Source organism: Coenobita brevimanus, chromosome 92 (genome assembly GCF_032717465.1).
Source record: "Coenobita brevimanus isolate Jiangsu-jjx chromosome 92, ASM3271746v2, whole genome shotgun sequence".
Classification (NCBI taxonomy): domain Eukaryota; kingdom Metazoa; phylum Arthropoda; class Malacostraca; order Decapoda; family Coenobitidae; genus Coenobita; species Coenobita brevimanus.
Window position 1 is genome coordinate 33,345,790 of NC_137045.1, and position 23,271 is coordinate 33,369,060.

Sequence of the window (23,271 nt, forward strand, 5' to 3'; positions counted from 1 at the left end):
CTCATTACTGCTTTCAGTGTACCATCAACTTTCCTTCCCTGCTGTACCCTTTCATGTACTTCATCCCCCAAAGTTCCATCCTTACTCATCACACTACCCAAGTACTTGAATGCACTCACAGTCTCCATATCCTCACCATCCAACCTCACTGCACACTCTGTGACTTCATTCCTCTCAAACACCATAACTTTACTTTTGTTTACATTAACTTTCAGCTTCCTCCTCCTACACACTGTCCCAAATTCATTCACCAAACCTTGCAACTCCCATTCATCTTCACTCAACAATACTGTATCATCAGCAAACAGCAACACCGGAAGCTTCCAAATCTCACCCTCATTCATTAGGGCCAGCCCCACATCCACTGCCCTACCTTGCACCTCCTTTACAACCCCATCCATATATATATTAACCCCTTAACCGCGGGGCGTCACTTTCGTGACGCTTGGGAGCAAGGGATCATACCGCGGGGCGTCGCTTTTGTGATTCTGTGTTATTTTGAATTCACCCGGGCTTCCAAGTGGGGGCTTGTATCATCTATCAGTACTGACAATGTCCAACACTAGTCAGCACTCCTAATCTCATCTGTACTCCCATCCATTGTTGACAATTTAGCCATTTCTCCCCGTTCTTGACTCCCCTCCCTACCCCCCCTCCATTACCCTATCCTCTCGCCTGCCCGGCCATGCTACGCTAAGTAAATCTTCCCTGGAATTTTTCACTGATTTCATCCATTGAAATAAGCCCTATGTCGTATTCTTATACCAAATAATATATACAAAAAAGAAATCAGGTAAGTGAGAGTGCCATACACCTGGAATTGGCTAATTATCACCTGACAACACCTCACGTGCACTCGTTCGCTAATTTTTGCTGTTTTTTTCCCCTTGAAATATGCCGTATAATCTATTTTCGTAATAAATATATATGTAAGGAGGGAAGGGAGAAGCCTAAGTGATATTTACATTCACCTGGAACTACCTAATTTATAATGTATTGTCTAGATTTCCTGCCAATCATATCAGTGCTAGACAAAGCTGTTTCAAGATTTAACATTGGTAGCTCTGATTATATATCTCCTAAGTAGGCCTCTAATCTATTTTCGTAATAAATATACATGTAAGGAGGGAAGGGAGAAGCCTAAGTGATATTTACATTCACCTGGAACTACCAAATTTATAATGTATTGTCTAGATTTCCTGCAAATCATATCAGTGCTAGATTTAGCTGTTTCAAGAAGTAATATTGGTAACTCTGAATAACCCCTAAAAAGGCCTCCAGGGCAGCTGGCTGGCCCCGCGTTATCAGTGTACTCTCATCTTCCGAAGTAAGAGGACGTATGTTTCATCTTGCTGACTTCAAGGCCTTTTTTCACCCCCATGCAAATGGCTCTGTGACCTTTACCCCCTACTAAACCTCGTGTGGAAAGAGGTAAAGGGCTGACAATTGATAAAAGAGTGACTACGATCTTTCTATTGAGTAAAACAGTGCAAGTGGAATTGTAAATAATGTGTAAATAATGTGTAAACAGCAAGTGAAAGTAATGAATGTAAATATACGTGAACAATGGAAAATAGTTTTATAAGTTATTTCAAGTGACAGTGCACAATACAGTGTAAATAAAATAGAAATGTAAATAACGTAAATAAAATAGAGAACGTAAAGAGAAATGTAAATGAGTAGTATTATAAGAATATGAGTATATACCCTAGGAGTAATGAAAGTGAAAGTTTCACTCTAGCATGTCTGAATGCTATGAGTTATGAGAGTGAAGATGAAATTGACATTCACTCTCAATGCCAGTATACAGGACGAGAAAGTGAATGCTACGTATTTTACTGAAAGAAATTGAATCCCTACAGTGACAATAAACTAATACTACTGAAGGAAACTTATGGATAAAGACTGTAGATATATATAAGTGTTATATAGTAATAGAAATATAAAGTGTGAGGGGTTTTATGAATAATAAATGACAGACTACCAAGAGCGAACTAGTGCCAGTGCGACGATCAGACGCGCTCGTAATTTCCATTGCTTTCAGAGTGTTTTTTTTTTTGAGTATGGATCCCAAACTACTTGAAAATTGTAGAATAGTGTTTATAGTGTTTGTATCTGGCTGTGGTAATCATATTACGGGTTGTCGGGAAGTGTAAAGTGGAGACTTCGTTACCCTACTTCAGAGGTCTCCACAAGTCCTACGGTAACCGACGAAGGCTCAACAATCATTCCAGGAGAAAGCTGAAGGTATGTGCCATAAGCATATGTAATTTTATTATTCTAGGACTAATAACTGATTTTTGGCAAATATTTTTTGAGAGTCTGTCGGAGCCCAAATAACCCCGCGGCACACGCAAGTCATTGGTAAACAAGCCCGCGGTGTAGGGGTTAAACAGCCATGGAGACATCACACAACCCTGTTTCAGTCCCACATTGAGATCAAAGAACTCACTCAGCTCACCATCCACTTGCACCGTAGCCCTTGCTCCCTCGTACATACTCTTCACAGCACTCAACAATTTCCCCTCCACTCCATATATTCTTAATACCTTCCACATACCTTGCCTATCTATTCTGTCATAAGCTTTCTCCAAGTCCATGAAGGCAGCATATCCAAAGCAAAAGAAATAATTCATAAAATTCTTGTGAGTGGCAACACTAACACACCCAGTCTGGCCTAAGGTAAAGTACGTACCTCCATAGACCCAAGCATAGATTGTACAGGTGTTGCTAGGGAAAAATGCTCACATTTACTGGCTTTTGCCGTAATTTTAAGGGCGAGGAATAATCCAAAATGTCTCTTCCAATAAAAGAGAAAGAGAGAGAGAGAAGCAGGCAGGAGAGGGGCAAGGTTGAATGCATTGTCAGCATGACGGGGGGTGGTGGTGGTGGAGGCATTGTCAGGCTGAGAGAGAGATGGAGGAAGGGGAAAGAGAATGAATGAATGAAAATCAGTCATGGTACTGCAATAACGGGTCATCTGTTGCCATATACAAAAAATGATAAATATCACTAAATATTACAAAATCAAATTAACAAATGAAAGCACAATTATAAATAACTAATAAAAGAACCAAAAGCACTCAGGGTGGCTCACATCTCCCGCCAGGAGAAAGAGAGAGAGAGACATAACGGTATAGAAAACGTGGCAACACTGTACACAGGTGCGGGACACACCACAGCCGCATATTTAGGCGAGTCTTACTATAGTGAGTAAAAAAAAAAAAAAAAAAAGTCAATACAGCCTGTCTGTTCTGCAGATTGCTGGGCTTACATGAATTACAAATACCTGTACTGTACAAACAAAGATATGCATTTATATATAACAGGCAAACTTTGAGAAATGTCAAGTATTTTGCTCACAAATGTTGTCTGTAGTTGTTTCTGTATTAGTGGTACTAGGCACATCTGAATGTGAACCTGGTGGATTGCAAGCAGAAATTGCCTTTTTCCTTCAGTCTTCCATCCATTCTTCAAGGGACAGAGAGGAAGCTGAGGCATCGTTGTACAGCTGGGCAGCCCCACTTCATGAAAATATCTCTCTGCAGCACCAGACCTCAAGGGAAAGGAGCTAACTACATACTGCAAAAACTGACCAGCCTAGAGAACACCCATCAAGCGATCAAAGCTTAAACATGCTGACAAGGCCAAGGACTTTACAAAATGTACATAAACGTCACTGTTCTGGCAGGGTTGGGTACCTGGAAAGACTGCCTGATGCCCTGAATGTGAGGTAGTCTGGGAGGTCAAGGAAGTGTGCTGCTCTGGTCCACGAGTCCTTCATGTGTGTCTTGAGCCACAGTAGTTTGGGCGTCTGCATCTCCAGTGACACCTTTCCTCCCACATACTGCAACACCCTGTATACTGGCAGTGTATCAGTGGATGCTATAAAGGCAGTCATCACTTAACACCTTTGTTATTAGAGGTGAAACAAGAGTAGAGTGTGACAGAGAATAAAATCATCTGGTGGCTGCAGGAAAGAATCATAGCAGCCATTACTGCAGTGTACGGTGTGCACACACAATACTAATTTACATGGAACTACTTAAAGCATGCATGTGCTTCTGGTTCACGATCAAAGAATGTGTACACAAATTTTTTTTTTCTAACTTCGAAGCAAATTTAAAATATAAGCAACCTTAAAAAAAAAAAAAGGTAAGTTTATTAATTAGTGACTTCTTTTCAGCACAACTTTACATGAAAAAATTTTAAATGGGGAAAAATTGTACAGCTGTATCTTCCAAAGTTAGTGAAAACATGCCCCCCAAATCTGCTTATCAAAGATATTAGTGAAGATAAATTCCTTGTTATGCTTCATTAGCAGTACATAACTCTAAAACAAACTGGAAAGACATTTGTTTAAGTAACTGTATATTAATTTACAGAAATGTCAAAGTTTAGGTGGATGTGCAGTGTGACCCTGAGTGCAAAGCCTGGGGGGGCTAGGTTTATGATAGAAGAGTTGAGAGGTAGGATAGGACTGGAACGTATTGATGTTGTGATGAGGTGAGGTAGATTGAGATGGTTTGAGCATGTGGAGAGAAGAGGGGATGATAACTGGGTGAAGAAAGTGAGAGGTGTTAACATTAGGGGTAGGGTTTCGAGAGGCAGACTGAAAAAGACCTGGGACGAGGTCATTGAGTGTGACCTAAGGGATAAGGGACTGAACATGGAAGCTGCCAGACATTGCGGAGCATAGAGAGCTGCCATTAGTTGACCAAGGCCGACGCATGCAAGCATGTTGGAGCCTTTTAAAACAATACAAAACAAAAAACCTCCTGCCAGATACAATACCCAAGTTCACTATATCTTCCTCATTTTGAATCATATTTAAAACTTTGTCAACCAAATGCTGTAAATATGTAGGTACTGTACTGTAGCTATGCTCAGGTTCAATGGAACTCAAAATGAAAATGGTTTCTACATATATTCCACTCTGATGACTGTATGCTGTTGTTCTAACCTGGTCCATCTGGCTAGCACACCAACAGCATCTCTCAAGTATTGGAACAGGGCTCTTCCACAAGGTGAGGTGTTGAAGAAACGGCACAGCCCCACTTTCAATGTGATATACAATTTCAAAGAAAAAATTTTTAAATGAGGACTAACTGTATACAGAAGGAAGTCTGCAAACCCCTGATTCTGCCCCTTTATGCACTATTGTTGTTGTGGCCCCAGGCTTATCTGGACATGAAACCAATGGACTGCAGGCTTAAGCAGTCCTCCTGCAGTCCACCATCCCCTTTCAGAACACAGGGAGGAACTGGTGTATTGTACTTTGTTTATAAAGGCTCCAACATGCTTGCATGCGACGGCTCTGATCACCAAACGGCAGCTCTCCAGTCTCCACACTGCTTAATCTTTGGCAGCCTCTCTATTCAGTTCCTTATCCCTGAGGTCATACTGTATGACCTCATCCCAGGTCATTTCTGGTCTTCCTCTTGCAACCCTATCCCCAACATTCACATTTCTCAGTTTCCACACCCAACTGTCATCCTCCATTCTCTCATCATGCCCAAACCATCTCAATCTACCCCTTCTCATCACAGCATCAATACACTCCAGTCCCATCTTTTGTCTCAACTCTTCAATCATAAACATATCCCCTTCCCAGGCAATGCACTGCACATCTATCAAATCACTGTCATTTCTGTATGTTTGAGCATATGATTATCCTCTTCCTTAGCAGCCCAGGTCTTACTACCATATAGTCTTGCACTCCTAATACATGTTGCACACAAAGATCGCTTAGCACAGAGAAAGAGCCATCTCAATGTCAAGAGAGGCAACAGCTCCCTGAACTAAGTCCAAACATTCCTTAGCCTAGTCCTGAGAAGTTGATATTAGTATAACCAGGCAGTGGAGCTGCTTGGTTATACTGGTGCCACCACATGAAGCCATTCTCCTCCAGCACCAGTCACTCTTTAAAACTCACCTGGGTGGGGTAGGATGCAGAAGTAGGAAATGGAAAAGACAAAATAAGATTTCACCAACAAAATGCCTACTGTAATGACCCGTACAACAATACACTCAACACTTAAGCCTTTATAACCAGGGGTTCCCAACCTTTATTTACCCATTACCCCATTTTCCACACCTCCCTTCACTCATTACCCCTCATTGCTTATGTTTCCACAATTGCATTTTAGCTGCTTAACATTTTGATGCCTAGATTTTAGTTTGAATGTAGGACTTAATTAAAGGTTAGGCTAAAACCAAGAGAGTTATTGCAAGGAGTAATTTATTTTTATTATTAACACTGATACCAAATAAACATGACTTTAAACATTCATCTCTGAATTTTAGTATAGGTCTGAAAGTCTATCATAACTGGTATGATTTTTAATTTTTTTTTTTTTTTGTTACCTCCCCCATTACCCTTCACAAAAGACCAAATTACCCCACTTGGGGTAATTTACCCCAGGTTGGGAACCCCTGCTTTATAACCCATGAAAGTACAGTAGGCTCGCACAGTGCACGTCATCACAGTGAGCGATTCGCCTTGTGCGCGAGTGACCAAAAATCATAACCAAAAACCCTTCAATGCGCGAGACTACTGCACAGAACGCGAGGCAAAGGCAAGGAGTGACTCAAAAATGCCATTTTCTACTATTGCGCGACCACCCCTCACACAGCACGTCACGTGTCATCATGTTGATGCGCAGAAATTCCCAGGCATTCTACTGCGCTGCTTGGGGTAAAAAGGAGCAGGCATACCATAACAGTCCTGACTCGTGCACTGTGTGGATCATTCTCTACAGCTAACCTGTCGTGTACAACGTGTGGTGTTTTTTGTGCTGCCGTTACTTCGCCGCACCATGGCTTCAACCCCAAGAGTTAAGAAACTTCTGACGCACGCCACCAAGTTAAAGATCATTAAGATGAAGGAGGAGGGTCAAGGAAACACGGCTATTGGGAGAACCCTGGGACTGGCTGAATCTACAGTGAGAATTGTGTGGAAGAACCATGAAGCCATAAAGGCTGTAGTGAAGACATACGGTGCCTCTGACCTAGACAGCCGTTCGCGGGTGGGAAATCGTGCTATGATACTAATGGAGCGCTATCTTGCCACCTTCATAATGCGGAAAGAAAAGGAAGGTGTTCCACTCAATGGAAGATTTATTCGGAACCAAGCCCAGCTCTTTTACAAGGCTGCATCTCGAAGGTTAAAAGTGGAAAAACCTTTCAGGGTGTCGGTTGGATCGCTGGACCGTTTTCTCAAGCGCAAAGAACTCTGTTACGTGAAAGTGTCTGGTGAACGTGCCTCTGCCGATGAGCTGGCCACGAGAGACTATCCTGCGATATTTCGAGTGATTATTGAAGAGGGACAGTACACCAAGGACCAGATCTACAACATCGATGAAACGTCGTCATATTACAAGGATATTACAAGGCCATGCCAAAATCAACTTACATCGCTAAAAGACAGAAACAAGCCCCTGGTCGCAAGCTCCAGAAGTGTAAGATGACGGTAATGTTCGCTGTAAACCTGTCTGGGAGCCACAAGATGAGGCCAGTTGTTGTACACACAGCTTCACATCCAAGGTGCTACAAAAACCTCACAAACATGGATGCCAGTGGCATGTATTGGTACAAGTCTGCAAATGGTTGGATGACCGGGAACATTATGGCAGACTGGTTAATGAGGCGGTGTGTCCCTGTTGCGAGGGCCAAGTGTTGGGAATTGGGCATTCCATTTAAGATGCTCCTTGTGCTTGATAACGCACCAAGTCACCCTCCATACCTGGAAGATCTTCATAAGGATTGTCGTGTTGTGTTTCTGCCACCCCGCACAATATATCACTAGTGCAGCCACTGGATCAAGAACTAAACGCCACAGAGAAGCATTTCTACCATAAGCAAGTGTACGACTACCTACGCAGGAAGACCGACACACAAGAGGAGCTTCATGCTCTACAAGAAGATCACGACGAAGACCTTGATGAGCAATCTGCTCCCGTTCCATCTCCACCAGCACCTGTATCCCGACCTGCCACAGATGCCATGACTGTTGGGGCATTTTGGCGTAACTTTACGGTGAAGGACGCAGTTAAATTTCTCCTTCAAGCCTGGCACCAGATTACACCTGCAACGGTGAACCATGTGTGGCGAGTGCTCATGCCTCACTTATGCATCACCCAGGAGACAGCCATTCAACCACTGGCCAAGGCTGAGGCAGCAATATTGACAGCAGCACAAGCTGTACCAGGTTTTGAGGACATTACATTGGCAGACATGCAAGAAGTGCACACTGCTACTGAGGAACAGCCTACCGAGGAAGTGTTGCAATGGATAGACGAGGCTGACGCAGAGCCCGACACCAGACAGAGTCAAGTTGAGAAGCCTAGCGTGATGGAAGGCAGGACTGAGCTGTGTATGTCAAACATAAGCAAGATCCTTGCTGCCATGGATAAGCTCAAGGAAGAGGTGATGGAACAGGAAGTGAGCAACCTAAGAACGGAGGAACTTCTGGTTGGTATCGACAAACTCTTCCGTTTCTTCACAGACAGGCACAGGGAAGAAATAAACAGAAGACAGACGATCATAACAAGCTACACACAGCGGGCTCAAGTTGGTGAAATTGTGGAACCATCGACATCGTCTGCTCCTGTTCCTGTTGAAGATGAAGAGGATGCAATGTCAGAAGTGTCAGCATTGGACTTTGAAGGGTTTATGGCCGAAGTGAGTGACTTTGATGCTCCTGAGGAAGGTGATCAAGAGGAGTCTGTGGAGGGAAGTGTTGGTGCGGTGGGAGGTGCGGTGGGGAGTGCGGCGCTGTAAGTGTTGCCGCGCCTCAGAACCCCTGTTATTTAAGGTCATCAGGCCTGTTGTCTACTGTTGTTAAGGTGACTACCTATATTTTTGTTATTGTAGCTATAGCTTTAGTACAATGTCTGAAACATATGACCTTTATTATGTCTCTAAGGGTCAAAAAATGTCCAGGTATGAGGGGATACCGCCCATATGTAATTATTCCCATAAGATTATGTATTCCTAGTACGCAAATTCCCAGTGCGCGAGGTCGTGGACCGCCCAATCTCTCGTGCACTGTGTGCGCCCATTGTACTAGAAATATTTCAATGAGCCACACCATTTTAGCAACAAGCATATTAACCTTCAAGATATACCCTATCAGTACAAAACATAACGGCACTAACTTGTGATTATGAGAGTTAATGAAGTCAGCTTCCTCCTTGGCTCTGTGGTCCATCCACATTATAATGTTGAAGTTGTCCTTCCCTGTTGTAACAACACTAAATCATAGTACAATACTGAACATCATACAGTTTCAGTTGCCATTCAGTAATACCACTAATAAGCTGCCACACTACACTAAAAGGGAACAGCAGTTATCCCCGTGAACCTGACGATTTATTTAACTGATGTGTGGTTGCTACATTCAAACACTTACTTTCAATTTAAGAAAGGCCTCTTTTACTGAAGGGCTGATGAAGGATGTTTTGACCTCTCCAATTTGAAGTCTTTTTCATGGATAATAAAGCTGCCTGACTGTATTATGAATGAAGTACTGAATATAGGACATCCCTTGACTGATGAGGTAAAAGGTTAATTTTTCCATAGTTGTATCATTTAGTGGACTACTTTATAAAAGTGACTCGGAAAGTTAGTTGTAAAGTAAACCAGAAACTTATCAAATTATTCCCTCAGGGTTTAGTAATTTAAAATACTGTAAAGCATTAAGAGACAGGTTTACTATCATAAGTCACCTTGCACTACTGAGCATATAATATACAGAATGGCCTGGGACTTGATGCATTAATGTCAGGGGGTGATTCTAGGGATGACTCGGAGTAAGAGTGAGTAAGAGATGCTGGAACAACAGTTACAACATGGGTCCAATTCTCAACAAATATGGAGTTGCAATTATTGATGACCTTATAGGTAAATTATGAGAGAGATCATCTGCATCCACAAAGTCATCAGTAACTGTAGTTATATATTTGCTGAGGAGACCCATGTTGATAAAGCATTTTTTCACTCAAAACTGGGAGGAACGTAGAGTTCCGGAGGATTGGAATTCAGGTATAATTATTCCCTTGTACAAAGGAAAAGGGGAAAAAGAAGTGTGTGGTAATCATAGGGGCATTTGTCTTCTTAGTATAATAGGAAAAGTGTATGGTAGGATACTTATAGACAGAGTTAGAGAAAGAACAGAGAAATTAGTTGGAGAAGAACAGGGAGGCTTTAGGAAGGGAAGAGGTTGTGTAGATCAGATATTCATTCTTAGATCTTTAGTGGAAAAGTTTCTAGAGAAGGGAAAGAAGTTGTATGCGGCTTTCATGGATTTGGAGAAAGCATATGACAGGGTGGATAGACAAGGATTGTGGAAAGTGTTAAGAATATATGGAGTAGATGGGAAGTTGTTGAATGCTGTGAAGAGTATGTACGATGGTGCGAAGGCTGCAGTGCGTGTGGATGGTGAACTAAGTGAATTTTTCTCTTTGAAAGTTGGTTTGAAACAGGGATGTGTCATGTCTCCATGGTTGTTCAATCTGTACATGGATGGGGTAATAAAAGAGGTACAAGGTAGGGTAGTGGATGTTGGAGTGGCCCTGGTGAGAGAGGATAGTGTTTGGAAACTCCCTGTACTGTTGTTTGCAGATGATACTGTGTTGTTGAGTGAAGACGAAGGGGAGCTGCAAGGCTTGGTGGATGAGTTTGGGAGAGTGTGTAAGAAACGGAACCTAAAGGTGAATGTAGGGAAGAGTAAAGTGATGGTCTTTGAGAGAGGTGAAGTCAGTGAATGTACAGCGAGGTTGGATGGTGAGGAATTGGAAAATGTGATTACGTTTAAGTATTTGGGTAGTGTGATGAGTAAGGATGGAGGTTTGGAGGGTGAAGTGCTTGAAAGGGTACAGCAGGGAAGAAAGGTTGCTGGTTCCTTAAAAGCAGTGATAAGAAACAGGGAAGTGAGCATGGAAGTAAAAAAGTTACTACATGACAGTATTGTGATACCAACTCTAACATACGGAAGTGAAGCTTGGACATTGTTGGAAGGACACAAGTCAAGAGTGAGAGCAGTGGAAATGAGTTATTTAAGAGGAGCCTGTGGAGTCACGTGGAGAGACAGGCTGACGAATGAGGATATAAAGGAGCGTTGTGGTGTGGATGTGGATGTGATAGGAAGCGTTGTGAGGAACACACTGAGGTGGTTTGGCCATGTGGAGAGGATGGAGGGTGAAAGACTGACGAAGAGAGTGTATATGAGTAAGGTGGAGGGTGGAAGAGGGAGGGGGAGACCGAGGATGAGATGGAGGGATGGGGTGGAGAGGTATATGAGAGAGGGGGGTGTGAGTTGGGAGCAGGGCAGTGAAATGGCGGGGGACAGGGCGACTTGGAGGCGATTTGTTTGTGGCCACCCCAAACGGGATTGAGGCGTCTGGCAATAGATAGATAGATAGAATTACTTGAAAATACTAAATAAAGTCCTGGGACACCCTGCATATTAGACTTTAGTCCTGCTGACAACTCTTATTAATCAACCAGCAAAGACTATCTGCAGCATAACTAGAACCTCAGTTTAAGTTATGCACAAATGAGTGGTGGAATGAAGAGGTGAGACCGGTTGTGGCACAAAAGAAGAAAGCATACAATGAATGGATGAGAAATACGGGTAAGGAAGAAGTTGAGAGGTGGAAGAGAGAGTTATACATAGAAAGAAAGAGGTAGGTAAAAAGATTAGTAAGAGAGAGTAAGGAGAGAGTGGATGAGGAATTTGGTAGGAATTTGAGTGTAAAGTGGAGGGACTGTAAGAAAATGTTCTGGAAAGAGGTGAAAAGAGTAAGACAGGGTGGAAGTGAAGTTAGCAGGGGAGTGAAAGATAAAAATGGTAGATTACTAGTGGAGAAGGGAGAAAAAGTGAGCAGATGGAGAGAACACTTTAAGGAATTGTTGAACATAGAGGATGGAAGTAATGCGAGTATAAGTAGCTGGGGAATGGCTGGGAGAAGGAGGGAGGTGAGAAGACAGGAAGAAATCAGTAGGATAGAAGTTGTGGAAGCAATGATGAAAGTTAAATCGGGGAAAGCCCCAGGAATTGATGGAGTGTGTGGTGAAATGCTGAAGTATGGGGGAGAGATAGTAGTAGAATGGATGTGGAAAATGTGCAGATTGGCCTGGGAGGAACGTAGAGTTCCGGAGGATTGGAATTCAGGTATAATTATTCCCTTGTACAAAGGAAAAGGGGAAAAAGAAGTGTGTGGTAATCATAGGGGCGTCTGTCTTCTTAGTATAATAGGAAAAGTGTATGGTAGGATACTTATTGACAGAGTTAGAGAAAGAACAGAGGAATTAGTTGGAGAAGAACAGGGAGGCTTTAGGAAGGGAAGAGGTTGTGTAGACCAGATATCCATTCTTTGATCTTTAGTGGAAAAGTTTCTAGAGAAGGGAAAGAAGTTGTATGCAGCTTTCAAGGATTTAGAGAAAGCATATGGCAGGGTGGATAGACAAGGATTGTGGAAAGTATTAAGAATATATGGAGTAGATGGGAAGTTGTTGAATGCTGTGAAGAGTATGCATGATGGTGCTAAGGCTGCAGTGCATGTGGATGGTGAACTGAGTGAATTTTTCTCTTTGAAGGTTGGGTTGAAACAGGGATGTGTCATGTCTCCATGGTTGTTCAATCTGTACATGGATGGGGTAATAAAAGAGGTACAAGGTAGGGTAGTGGATGTTGGAGTGGCCCTGGTGAGAAAGGGTAGTGTCTGGAAACTCCCAGTACTGTTGTTTGCAGATGATACCGTACTGTGTTGTTGAGTGAAGACGAAGGGGAGCTGCAAGGCTTGGTGGATGAGTTTGGGAGAGTGTGTAAGAAACGGAATCTAAAGGTAAATGTAGAGAAGAGTAAAGTGATGGTCTTTGAGAGAGGTGAAGTCAGTTAGTGTACAGCGAGGTTGGATGGTGAGGAATTGGAAAATGTGAGTACGTTTAACCCCTACACCGCGGGCTTGTTTACCAATGACTTGCGTCTGCCGCGGGGTTATTTGGGCTCCGACAGACTCTCAAAAAATATTTGCCAAAAATCAGTTATTAGTCCTAGAATAATAAAATTATATATGCTTATGGCACATACCTTCAGCTTTCTCCTGGAATGATTGTTGAGCCTTCGTCGGTTACCGTAGGACTTGTGGAGACCTCTGAAGTAGGGTAACGAAGTCTCCACTTTACACTTCCCGACAACCCGTAATATGATTACCACAGCCAGATACAAACACTATAAACACTATTCTACAATTTTCAAGTAGTTTGGGATCCATACTCAAAAAAAAAAAAAAAAACTGTGAAAGCAATGGAAATTACGAGCGCGTCTGATCGTCGCACTGGCACTAGTTCGCTCTTGGTAGTCTGTCATTTATTATTCATAAAACCCCTCACACTTTATATTTCTATTACTATATAACACTTATATATATCTATAGTCTTTATCCATAAGTTTCCTTCAGTAGTATTAGTTTATTGTCACTGTAGGGATTCAATTTCTTTCAGTAAAATACGTAGCATTCACTTTCTCGTCCTGTATACTGGCATTGAGAGTGAATGTCACTTTCATCTTCACTCTCATAACTCATAGCATTCAGACATGCTAGAGTGAAACTTTCACTTTCATTACTCCTAGGGTATATACTCGTATTCTTATAATACTACTCATTTACATTTCTATTTACGTTCTCTATTTTATTTACGTTATTTACATTTCTATTTTATTTACACTGTGTTGTGCACTGTCACTTGAAATAACTTATAAAACTATTTTCCATTGTTCACGTATATTTACATTCATTACTTTCACTTGCTGTTTACACATTATTTACACATTATTTACAATTCCACTTGCACTGTTTTACTCAATAGAAAGATCGTAGTCACTCTTTTATCAATTGTCAGCCCTTTACCTCTTTCCACACGAGGTTTAGTAGGGGGTAAAGGTCACAGGGCCATTTGCATGGGGGTGAAAAAAGGCCTTGAAGTCAGCAAGAAGAAACATACGTACTCTCGCTTCGGAAGTTGAGAGAGAACTGAGTGATAACGGAGGACCACCAGCGTAGAGGCCTGCTAGGGGTGATTCAGAGTTACCAATATTACTTCTTGAAACAGCTAAGTCTAGCACTGATATGATTGGCAGGAAATCTAGACAATACATTATAAATTTGGTAGTTCCAGGTGAATGTAAATATCACTTAGGTTGCTCCCTTCCCTCCTTACATGTATATTTATTACGAAAATAGATTAGAGGCCTACTTAGGAGATATATATATTCAGAGCTACCAATGTTATATCTTGAAACAGCTTTGTCTAGCACTGATATGATTGGCAGGAAATCTAGACAATACATTATAAATTAGGTAGTTCCAGGTGAATGTAAATATCACTTAGGGTTCTCCCTTCCCTCCTTACATGTATATTTATTACGAAAATAGATTATAGGGCATATTTCAAGGGGAAAAAAACAGCGAAAATTAGCGAACGAGTGCACGTGAGGTGTTGTCAGGTGATAATTAGCCAATTCCAGGTGTATGGCACTCTCACTTACCTGATTTCTTTCTTGTATATATTATTTGGTATAAGAATAGGACATAGGGCTTATTTCAATGGATGAAATCAGTGAAAAATTCCAGGGAAGATTTACTTAGCGTAGCACGGCCGGGCAGGCGAGAGGACAGGGTAATGGAGGGGGGGTAGGGAGGGGAGTCAAGAACGGGGAGAAATGGCTAAATTGTCAACAATGGATGGGAGTACAGATGAGATTAGGAGTGCTGACAAGTGTTGGACATTGGCAGTACCGATAGATGATACAAGCCCCCACTTGGAAGCCCGGGTGAATTCAAAATAACACAGAATCACAAAAGCGACGCCCCGCGGTATGATCCCTTGCTCCCAAGCGTCACAAAAGTGACGCCCCGCGGTTAAGGGGTTAAGTACTTGGGTAGTGTGATGAGTAAGGATGGAGGTTTGGAGGGTGAAGTGCTTGAAAGGGTACAGCAGGGAAGAAAGGTTGCTGGTTCCTTGAAAGCAGTAATAAGAAGCAGGGAAGTGAGCATGGAAGTGAAAAAGTTACCACATGACAGTATTGTGATACCAACTCTAACGTATGGAAGTGAAGCTTGGACGTTGCTGGAAGGACACAAGTCAAGAGTGAGAGCAGTGGAAATGAGTTATTTAAGAGGAGCATGTGGAGTCACATGGAGAGACAGACTGACAAATGAGGATATAAAGGAGCGTTGTGGTGTGGGTGTGGATGTGATAGGAAGCGTTAGGAGGAATACTCTGAGGTGGTTTGGCCATGTGGAGAGGATGGAGGGTGAATGACTGACGAAGAGAGTGTATGTGAGTGAGGTGGAGGGGGGAAGAGGGAGGGGGAGGCCGAGGATGAGATGGAGGGATGGGGTGGAGAGGTATATGAGAGAGGGGGGTGTGAGTTGGGAGCGGGGCAGTGAAATGGTGGGGGACAGGGCGACGTGGAGGCGATTTGTTTGTGGCCACCCCGAACAGGACTGAGGTGTCTGGCAATAGATAGATAGACAGATAGACAAATGAGTTATTTGAAAGGAGCCTGTGGAGTCACATGGAGAGACAGACTGACAAATGAGGATTTGAAAGAGCGTTGTGGTGTGGATGTGATAGGAAGCGTTAGGAGAAACACACTGAGGTGGTTTGGCCACGTGGAGAGGATGGAGAGTGAGAGACTGACAAGGACAATGTATGTAAGTGAGGTGGAAGGGGAGAAAGGGAGGGGAACACCAAGGATGAGATGGAGGAATGGAGTGGAGACCTACTGTATATGAGAAACGGGGCTGTGAACTGGGAGCAGGGCAGTGAAATGGCGAGGGACAGGGCGACGTGAAGGCGATTTGTTTGTGACCACCCCATATAAGGGATTAAGGCGTCTGGCAATAGATAGACAGATAGACAAAGGTATGGAAAAGTCCCCAGTTCTGACAATACTTCTAAGGCAGGTAATGATGACACAACTTGTATGATCCTTCTATACTGCTGCTGATTACACTCTGTAAAGTGGGATGCAGGATGATTACATGTAGTAATTATGTGTGTTCCATAAATGACTTTAAAATTAAGGGATTGTTTACACTTTCATGCAATACAGACGTAAGATGTCTGAAGAAATGTACATAATGAAACACATTACTGTACATAAATGGTAAAGGATATACAGCTTGTGGCTTCTTCCTCCTTTGCATAAGTAGCTGGGCTCAATCATATACTGCCTATACATAAGTCTGAAACAAGTCAAAGAAAGAAAGGCACAACATGGGTTTGAGACCTTTAAAAAAAAAAAAAAAAAAAAAAAAAAATGGTGAGAGCAATTGCAGTGAGAATTCAGCAACATACTTGTTAATTCTTCTTACTTTCAATATACAGATTTAAAGAGACTTTAGAACAACTGGAACTTGATATAGTCTTCTTTAACCAATTCTGTACAAAAGGCATTTCCAAATTTGATAAAATTGTTTGGATCTCATCTTAAATGTCATAGACTAGTGGAATATCTGGAAAATGTGGCTGTATAAAAATCCTCAGGCATTTTAGAGTCAAAGTTGGCAAATAGGCTTTCCTAGGGTGTTTTTTTGTGCTGAATCCATTTTTGCTGTTTGCCAAGCTGTATCTTGTGCGGTTTTGCTCCTACCGGACAAAATCCAAAATGGCCGCCATTTTTCTAGAAAACGCATATTTTGAAGAACTGCTTCAAATATAAAATATATTAATGGATATAATGCATTGCACAAGCTCCTAATGTACATATTGATAATAAAATATGTAAAATGTGTGTCTTTATGTGTAAATAAAGCATCATAAACAGTGAAAATCCAAGATGGCCACAGTTTTATTTGATTGTTGATATCTTTGCTTCCAGGAACGATGTATATGATATGTTTTTGTTTTATTCTTGTCCCTTTCTCAACATTACTCTCTGAAAAGGAGGAACCAACACTGATACCAAAATATCAGGCTCAAGAAGGATTTATTGAGATGATTCATGTGGCTTTGAGACTGAGAGGTGATATACTGACACATCCCATGTAGAAGGGATTTGTTGTCAATGAAGATGAAATGATATCCTGCATCCCAAATAGCCTTTTTATGTTCCTTCGGTTGATGTTTGGTGGACAGAGTCTTTTGGAAGCAGACCCAGACGACGTAGCAGACGATACAAAACAGGATGACAGTCAAGCAAAAGTTCTTAGTATTGCACAAGACTTGGTTTACAACGTCACTGGAGGTAAGCACTGGACTCCTAAACATCTTGGGCTTGCCAGCACTTTGCACCAGGCTACACTGTCTAAAGAACTTGTTGAACTATTTCACAAAGCTGGACACATCATAAGTTACCGAAACTACTGCAGGTTGACGCATCCCTGGCTGAGAGTACACTGAAAACAATGGATGCAGAAACAAGAGCAGTGATTCCACCAAACTTTGTACCAAACAGATTTGTGCACTTCACGTGTGACAACATTGACATCAACGACAACAGTTTTGATGGTAAAAACAGCTTCCATGCCACACAGATCGCTGGATGGCAAAGAGGTCCCGAAGCGGACATAGGACTGAAGGACCTTCGACCTTCCCCAAACACGAGTCTGAAAATTCCCGAAGTCATGGATCAACTTTCACCTGCTGCAGTGGTGACAGGAAGACTAGAACCTAGAACAACTGAGGGCATCAACAAAGAATGGTACAATGAATCAAATGATGACAATCCATCAGCAGCTCAAGCCATTGCCAAGGACATGGCCTTTTTCCTGAAACGACAAGATGTGGACATCAAGACAGGCTGGACACATTTTAACCAAAGCAACTGTAGCGCCAATTCTGAAATGACAAGTGTTGGTTACATACCAATTGTCCAGGCCCCAGCCCATGAACTTGACACTCTCCATACGGTGGTTCAGAGATGCAAACACATTGCAACACAACTTGGACAACACCATGTCGTACTTACAGTTGATGAAGCCCTTTATTGTAAGCTGATGGAGCTCAAGTGGGCAAAGGACGAATACCAGGACAACCTGATCGTCAGAATGGGCGGGTTGCACATATCGCTGAACTTTCTGAAGGTCATTGGGAACCATGTTCAATCATCTGGTCTACTGGAGGCTTGGGTTGAAAGCAAAATCCTTGGTCCTGGTACAGCGGAACAAGTCCTCACGGGCAAAGGCAAGTCATACTCCAAAGCAATGCGAGCACATAAGCTAACCATCCAGGTCATGTGGAGAATCCTGATGCCAAAACTCCTGACCTTCATCCAAAACGAAGCACAAGGGCTGAGGGCTGAAATAGAGGCAAAAGCAAACAGCGAAGACATTGAAGAACTGTTATTGCATCACTGGTGCCAACGCTGATGTCCCTACCCCTAGTCCCAGACTCATGTGTGGAACTGATCACCTGCAACTGTGCCAACCGATGTATGAGTGCATGTTGCAAATGTAAAAAGTCCCACGCGTTGTACAGCAGCATGCAAAGGTAGAACATCCGATGACGATTGTAGCAATGTCGAAGCCCAACAATGACACTGTGTAAAACACACTGCCACTATGCCTGTTCATCAATTTGCAATCTGCAACTTGTTGTAATATAAATGTGTTGTCAGCCATCCTGGATTTATGTTTATGTTTATTACTTAATTAAAAGAAAAGTAATATCAATAAAATAATTAATGTACAATGACTTTATAGTGGGTTTTAATAAGGTTTTACGGTCGTCATAATGATATACAGACGAGGCACCACTTGTAAAAATGATGCTTTTGAGTTTAAGGCGGCCATCTTGGATTTACCCATCTGACGGTGTCAGCTTGAGAGATACAGCTTGGCAAACAGCAAAAATGGATTCTGCACAAAAAAACACCCTAGAAAAGCTTATTTTCCAACTCTGACTCCAAAATGCCTGGAGTTGTCTGAATACCTGAAAACCGGACTAGACTATCAGGAACAACCTGCCAAACTCCGGGCTCCTACACTCCCCATGGGACAATGTAGGATTGGATGATGGATGGATGGAGGTACACTCTATCTATCTATCTATTGCCAGACGTCTTAATCCCGTAAGGGGTGGCTGCAAACAAATTGCCTCCAAGTTGCCCAGTCCCCCACCATTTCACTGCCCTACTCCCAGCTCATATATCCCTCTCTCATACACCTCTCCACTCCATCCCTCCATCTCATCCTTGGCCTCCCCCTCCCTCTCCCCCCCTCCACATCATTCACATACACTCTCCTCATCAGTCTCTCATTCTTCATCCTCTCCACATGGCCAAACTACCTCAGTGTGTTTCTCCTAAAACTTCCTATCACATCCACATCCACAGCACAATGTTCCTTCACTTCCTCATTTGTCAGTCTGTCTCTCCATGTGACTCCACATGCTCCTCTCAAATAACTCACTTCCACTGCTCTCACTCTTGACTTGTGTCCCTCCAACAGGAACCAAGCTTCACTGCCATACGTTAGAGTTGGTATCACAATACTGTCATGTAGTAACTTTTTCACTGTATTGTTTCACAATCTAACTCACTCTCACGTGACTAAATATTACATCACCAGATTCAAGAGGCTAAGGAACTTCGTTGCTGTATACTGTACATATACAAGCTGTCAATTCCATCTTTCTATCAAAATTTACTTTGGTTTACAACACTGACAGATACCACTAATAAAGTGAAACAGAGATATGGACAGACAAACAGACATATTAACTGAAAGAGTCCCAGTACATGAATATCACCTGTGTGTGAACTGACTGTGACGGGCTGCAGCTCCTGGTCCAGCACTACAAGGGAGCAGGTGGCATCAAATCCAACCCCTCGCACTTTGCTCTTGTCACTCACCCCACGTGTCACTTCCTGTGCCACAAACACACACACAAACATGGGTAGAGTTAGTATAACTGTAATTTGCAAACCTGAAATTATGCATTTTTTTAGTCGAGGATTATCTAATAGCACAGGCCAATCTAATACAGTACATACTGTATTGGGGAAAAAAATAAAGAACCAATGGCTGTGGTCTTGCAAAAGACTGTCCCTTCTAAAGAGTGTTGAGCAATGAAAGCCAAATTCAGAATTCACTGAAGTCTTGACAAAGTTAGCTATCACTACAGTAACCACATCTGGTCTTGCTCAGCTTAGCCAAACCCAACCAAATCTGATGGAACCTAACCTATCCTAGCCTAAACAAATAAAAATCCATGAGTACAATAGCTCATCCTAATGTCAGCAAACCTAATCCTGCCTTTCATCCATCATCCAATCCTATGCTGCCCCATGAGGAGTGTAGGAGCCTGGGGCTAGGCAAGTTGATCCTGACATTTAAGATGAGAGTGACCAGTCTTACTCATCCCTGAGTGGCAATATGTGAGCAATAAATTCCAACCACCCCTTGGATATAAACCTATACAGGCTTAATCTGACTTAAGCACCTAAATTACCCGCTAAACCACCAGGCGCCATAATTTGGTTATATGGTTACCACCCAGCGTAGTAAATGGTTTCATGGTGTATAGGAAACCATTTAGCTTGTCACTCAGTGTAGAGTCACCCATACGCAGACGGAAAAGGAAAGAGTGAAGGAAAAAAAGACAGAAGAGGGAGTGTAAAGTCACCCGTGGGAAGAAGGAAGAGGAAAGAATGAAGGAAAGAAAGACTATGATATAAAATAACTACAAGTATGATATATCATTATTATTTTTTATTCTATTCCACCGTTGCCAACAAAACAATATCGTACTTGAAGTTACATTGTAGTCTTAGCCGAGCTGTTATGACAGTGAGCTGATTTGTAGGAGATAATATTAGTTGTACTTGTCATCAATGACAGGAGAAAGATAAAGATGAGTGAGGGGTTTCATTGTAGTTTATTTTCTTCAAAGGGAATATCTCAAGAGTAATATACTCTCGCAGAGCGTAATAAGATAAGAGTTACTTGCTAACCCACACGCCTGCCTTTTCTCCCCACCGCGCCTCTCTCTTTCTCCCAGACCCCCTTCTTGCTTCTCTTTCCTAACTCCTTCTACCTGCTAACTCCTTCTCTCTCATGTATGGGTGATTGTGTCATGTGTAAGGCACGGTTGAGTGGAATTTTCTCGATCCTGGGGACTTTCCGATCAGGCGTCACACCCGCTGTTTAATGCATTCCTTAAAGAGAAAGTGCGAACGTCATTTCCTCCAGCCCTAGCCATGACTTTCACCTAACCTCTAGATTACATATGTATGTTCCAAGCTATTATGTATTCTATTATGATATTTTAGAGTCCTGACACAGTATAAAGTGTGACTGTGAGGTGTATTAGCAGTATGGTTATATCTGGTGCACAGCGACTTTCTATCCTGAATATAGTATACACCAGTACACCAATAAATCTATACTGCCACGTACAACTATAGCTGCTACAATTAAACAGCTCTCCATAACCATGATCTCTTATAAGCAAAGTAATTAAGGTAGATACATATCAGTCTTACAGACTACCTCCGCCTCACTTTTCCAATCATTATCTCCTCACTCTGTATTAACTCTTTTCATTACAAAAAGTGGGAAGGATCCAAGAACAGAAAATGAAAACAGGAGTGTGTGAAATCACCAATGAGATACCCAAAGTAAAATGGCTAACATGGAACATCATTATATAGGCTAAGCTTCGTTTTGTTTTTTTATAAAGGCTCCAGCATGCTTGAATGTCTTGCCCTTGTTTACCTAATGGCAGCTCGCCATGCTGCTCGATCTCTGGCAGTCTCCCCATTCAGTCCTTTATCCCTGGGGCCTTGCTCTATGACCTCGTCCCTGGTCGATTTTGGTCTGCCTCTCGCAACCCCATCCTCAGTGTTCACATTTCTCACTTTCTGTACCAAACTGTACTCTTCCATCCTCTCAACATGCCCAAACCATCTTACTCTACCCTTCCTCATCACCAATACAATCCAGTCACGTCCTTCCTCTCAACTCTTCAGGTTAATAAGCCAATGAGTAAATACCAAAGAGACAGCGAAATAACAGAGGAATTAGTTGGAGAAAAACGGGAAGGCTTTAGGAAGGGAAGAGGTTGTGTAGATCAGATATTCATTCCTAGATCTTTAGTGGAAAAGTTTCTAGAGAAGGGAAAGAAGTTGTATGTGGCCTTCATGGATATGGAGAAAGAATTTGACAGGGTGGATAGACATGGATTGTGGAAAGTATTAAGAATATATGGAGTAGATGGGAAGTTGCTGAATGCTGTGAAGAGTATGTATGAGGGTGCTAAGGCTGCAGTGCATGTGGATAGTGAACTGAGTGAGGTTTTCTATTTGAAGGTTGGGTTGAAACAGAGATGTGTCATGTCTCCATGATTCTTTAATCTGTATATGGATGGGGTTATAAAAGAGATATAAGGTAGGGCAGTGGATGTTGAAGTGGCCCTAATGAGAGAGGGCAGTGTTTGGAAACTCCCTGTACTGTTGTTTGCAGATGATACTGTGTTGTTAAGTGAAGACGAAGGGGAGCTGCAAATGTTGGTGGATGAGTTTGGGAAAGTGTGTAAGAAACAGAATCTAAAGGTGAATGTAGGGTAGAGTAAAGTTATGGTCTTTGAGAGAGTTGAAGTCAGTGAATGTACAGTGAGGTTGGATGATGAGGAAATGGAAAATGTGAGTACATTTAAGTACTTGGGTAGTGTGATGAGTAGGGATGGAAGTTTGGAAGGTGAAGTGCTTGAAAGGGTACAACAAGGAAGAAAGGTTGCTGGTTCCTTGAAGACAGTGATAATAAACAGGGAGGTGAGCATGGAAGTGAAAAAGTTGTTACATGACAGTATTGTGATACCAACTCTAAGGTATAGAAAAGAAGCTTGGACGTTGTTGGAGGGACACAAGTCAAGAGTGAGAGCAGTGGAAATGAGTTATTTGAGAGGAGCCTGTGGAGTCACATGGAGAGACAGACTGACAAATGAAGAAGTGAAGGAGCATTGTGGTGTGTAAGTGGATGTGATAGGAAGCGTTAGGATAAACACACTGAGGTGGTTTGGCCATGTGGAGAGAATGGAGAGCGAGAGACTGACGAGGAGAGTGTATATGAGTGAGGTGGAGGGGAAGAGAGGGAGGGGAAGGCCAAGGATGAGATGGAGGGATGGAGTGGAGAGGTATATGACAGAGGGGTGTGTGAATTGGGAGCAGGGCAGTGAAACGGCGGGGGACAGTGTGACGTGGAGGCGATTTGTTTGTGGCCACCCCGTATGAGGGACTAAGGCGTCTGGCAATAGATAGAT

At 42.4% G+C, this 23,271-nt stretch overlaps 1 protein-coding gene across 1 annotated transcript in view; it reads right to left on the reverse strand.

Annotated features, from left to right (window-relative positions):
• LOC145412189 (FGGY carbohydrate kinase domain-containing protein) overlaps positions 1-23,271 on the reverse strand; it is a 176,354-nt gene that overhangs the window by 148,496 nt on the left and 4,587 nt on the right. The window contains exons 3-5 of the mRNA XM_080282118.1: positions 19,762-19,879; positions 9,159-9,240; positions 3,702-3,857 (exon numbers count right to left, since the gene is read on the reverse strand). Coding sequence (XP_080138244.1) covers positions 3,702-3,857; positions 9,159-9,240; positions 19,762-19,879 — 356 coding nt within the window. The remainder of the gene's footprint in view (positions 1-3,701; positions 3,858-9,158; positions 9,241-19,761; positions 19,880-23,271) is intronic.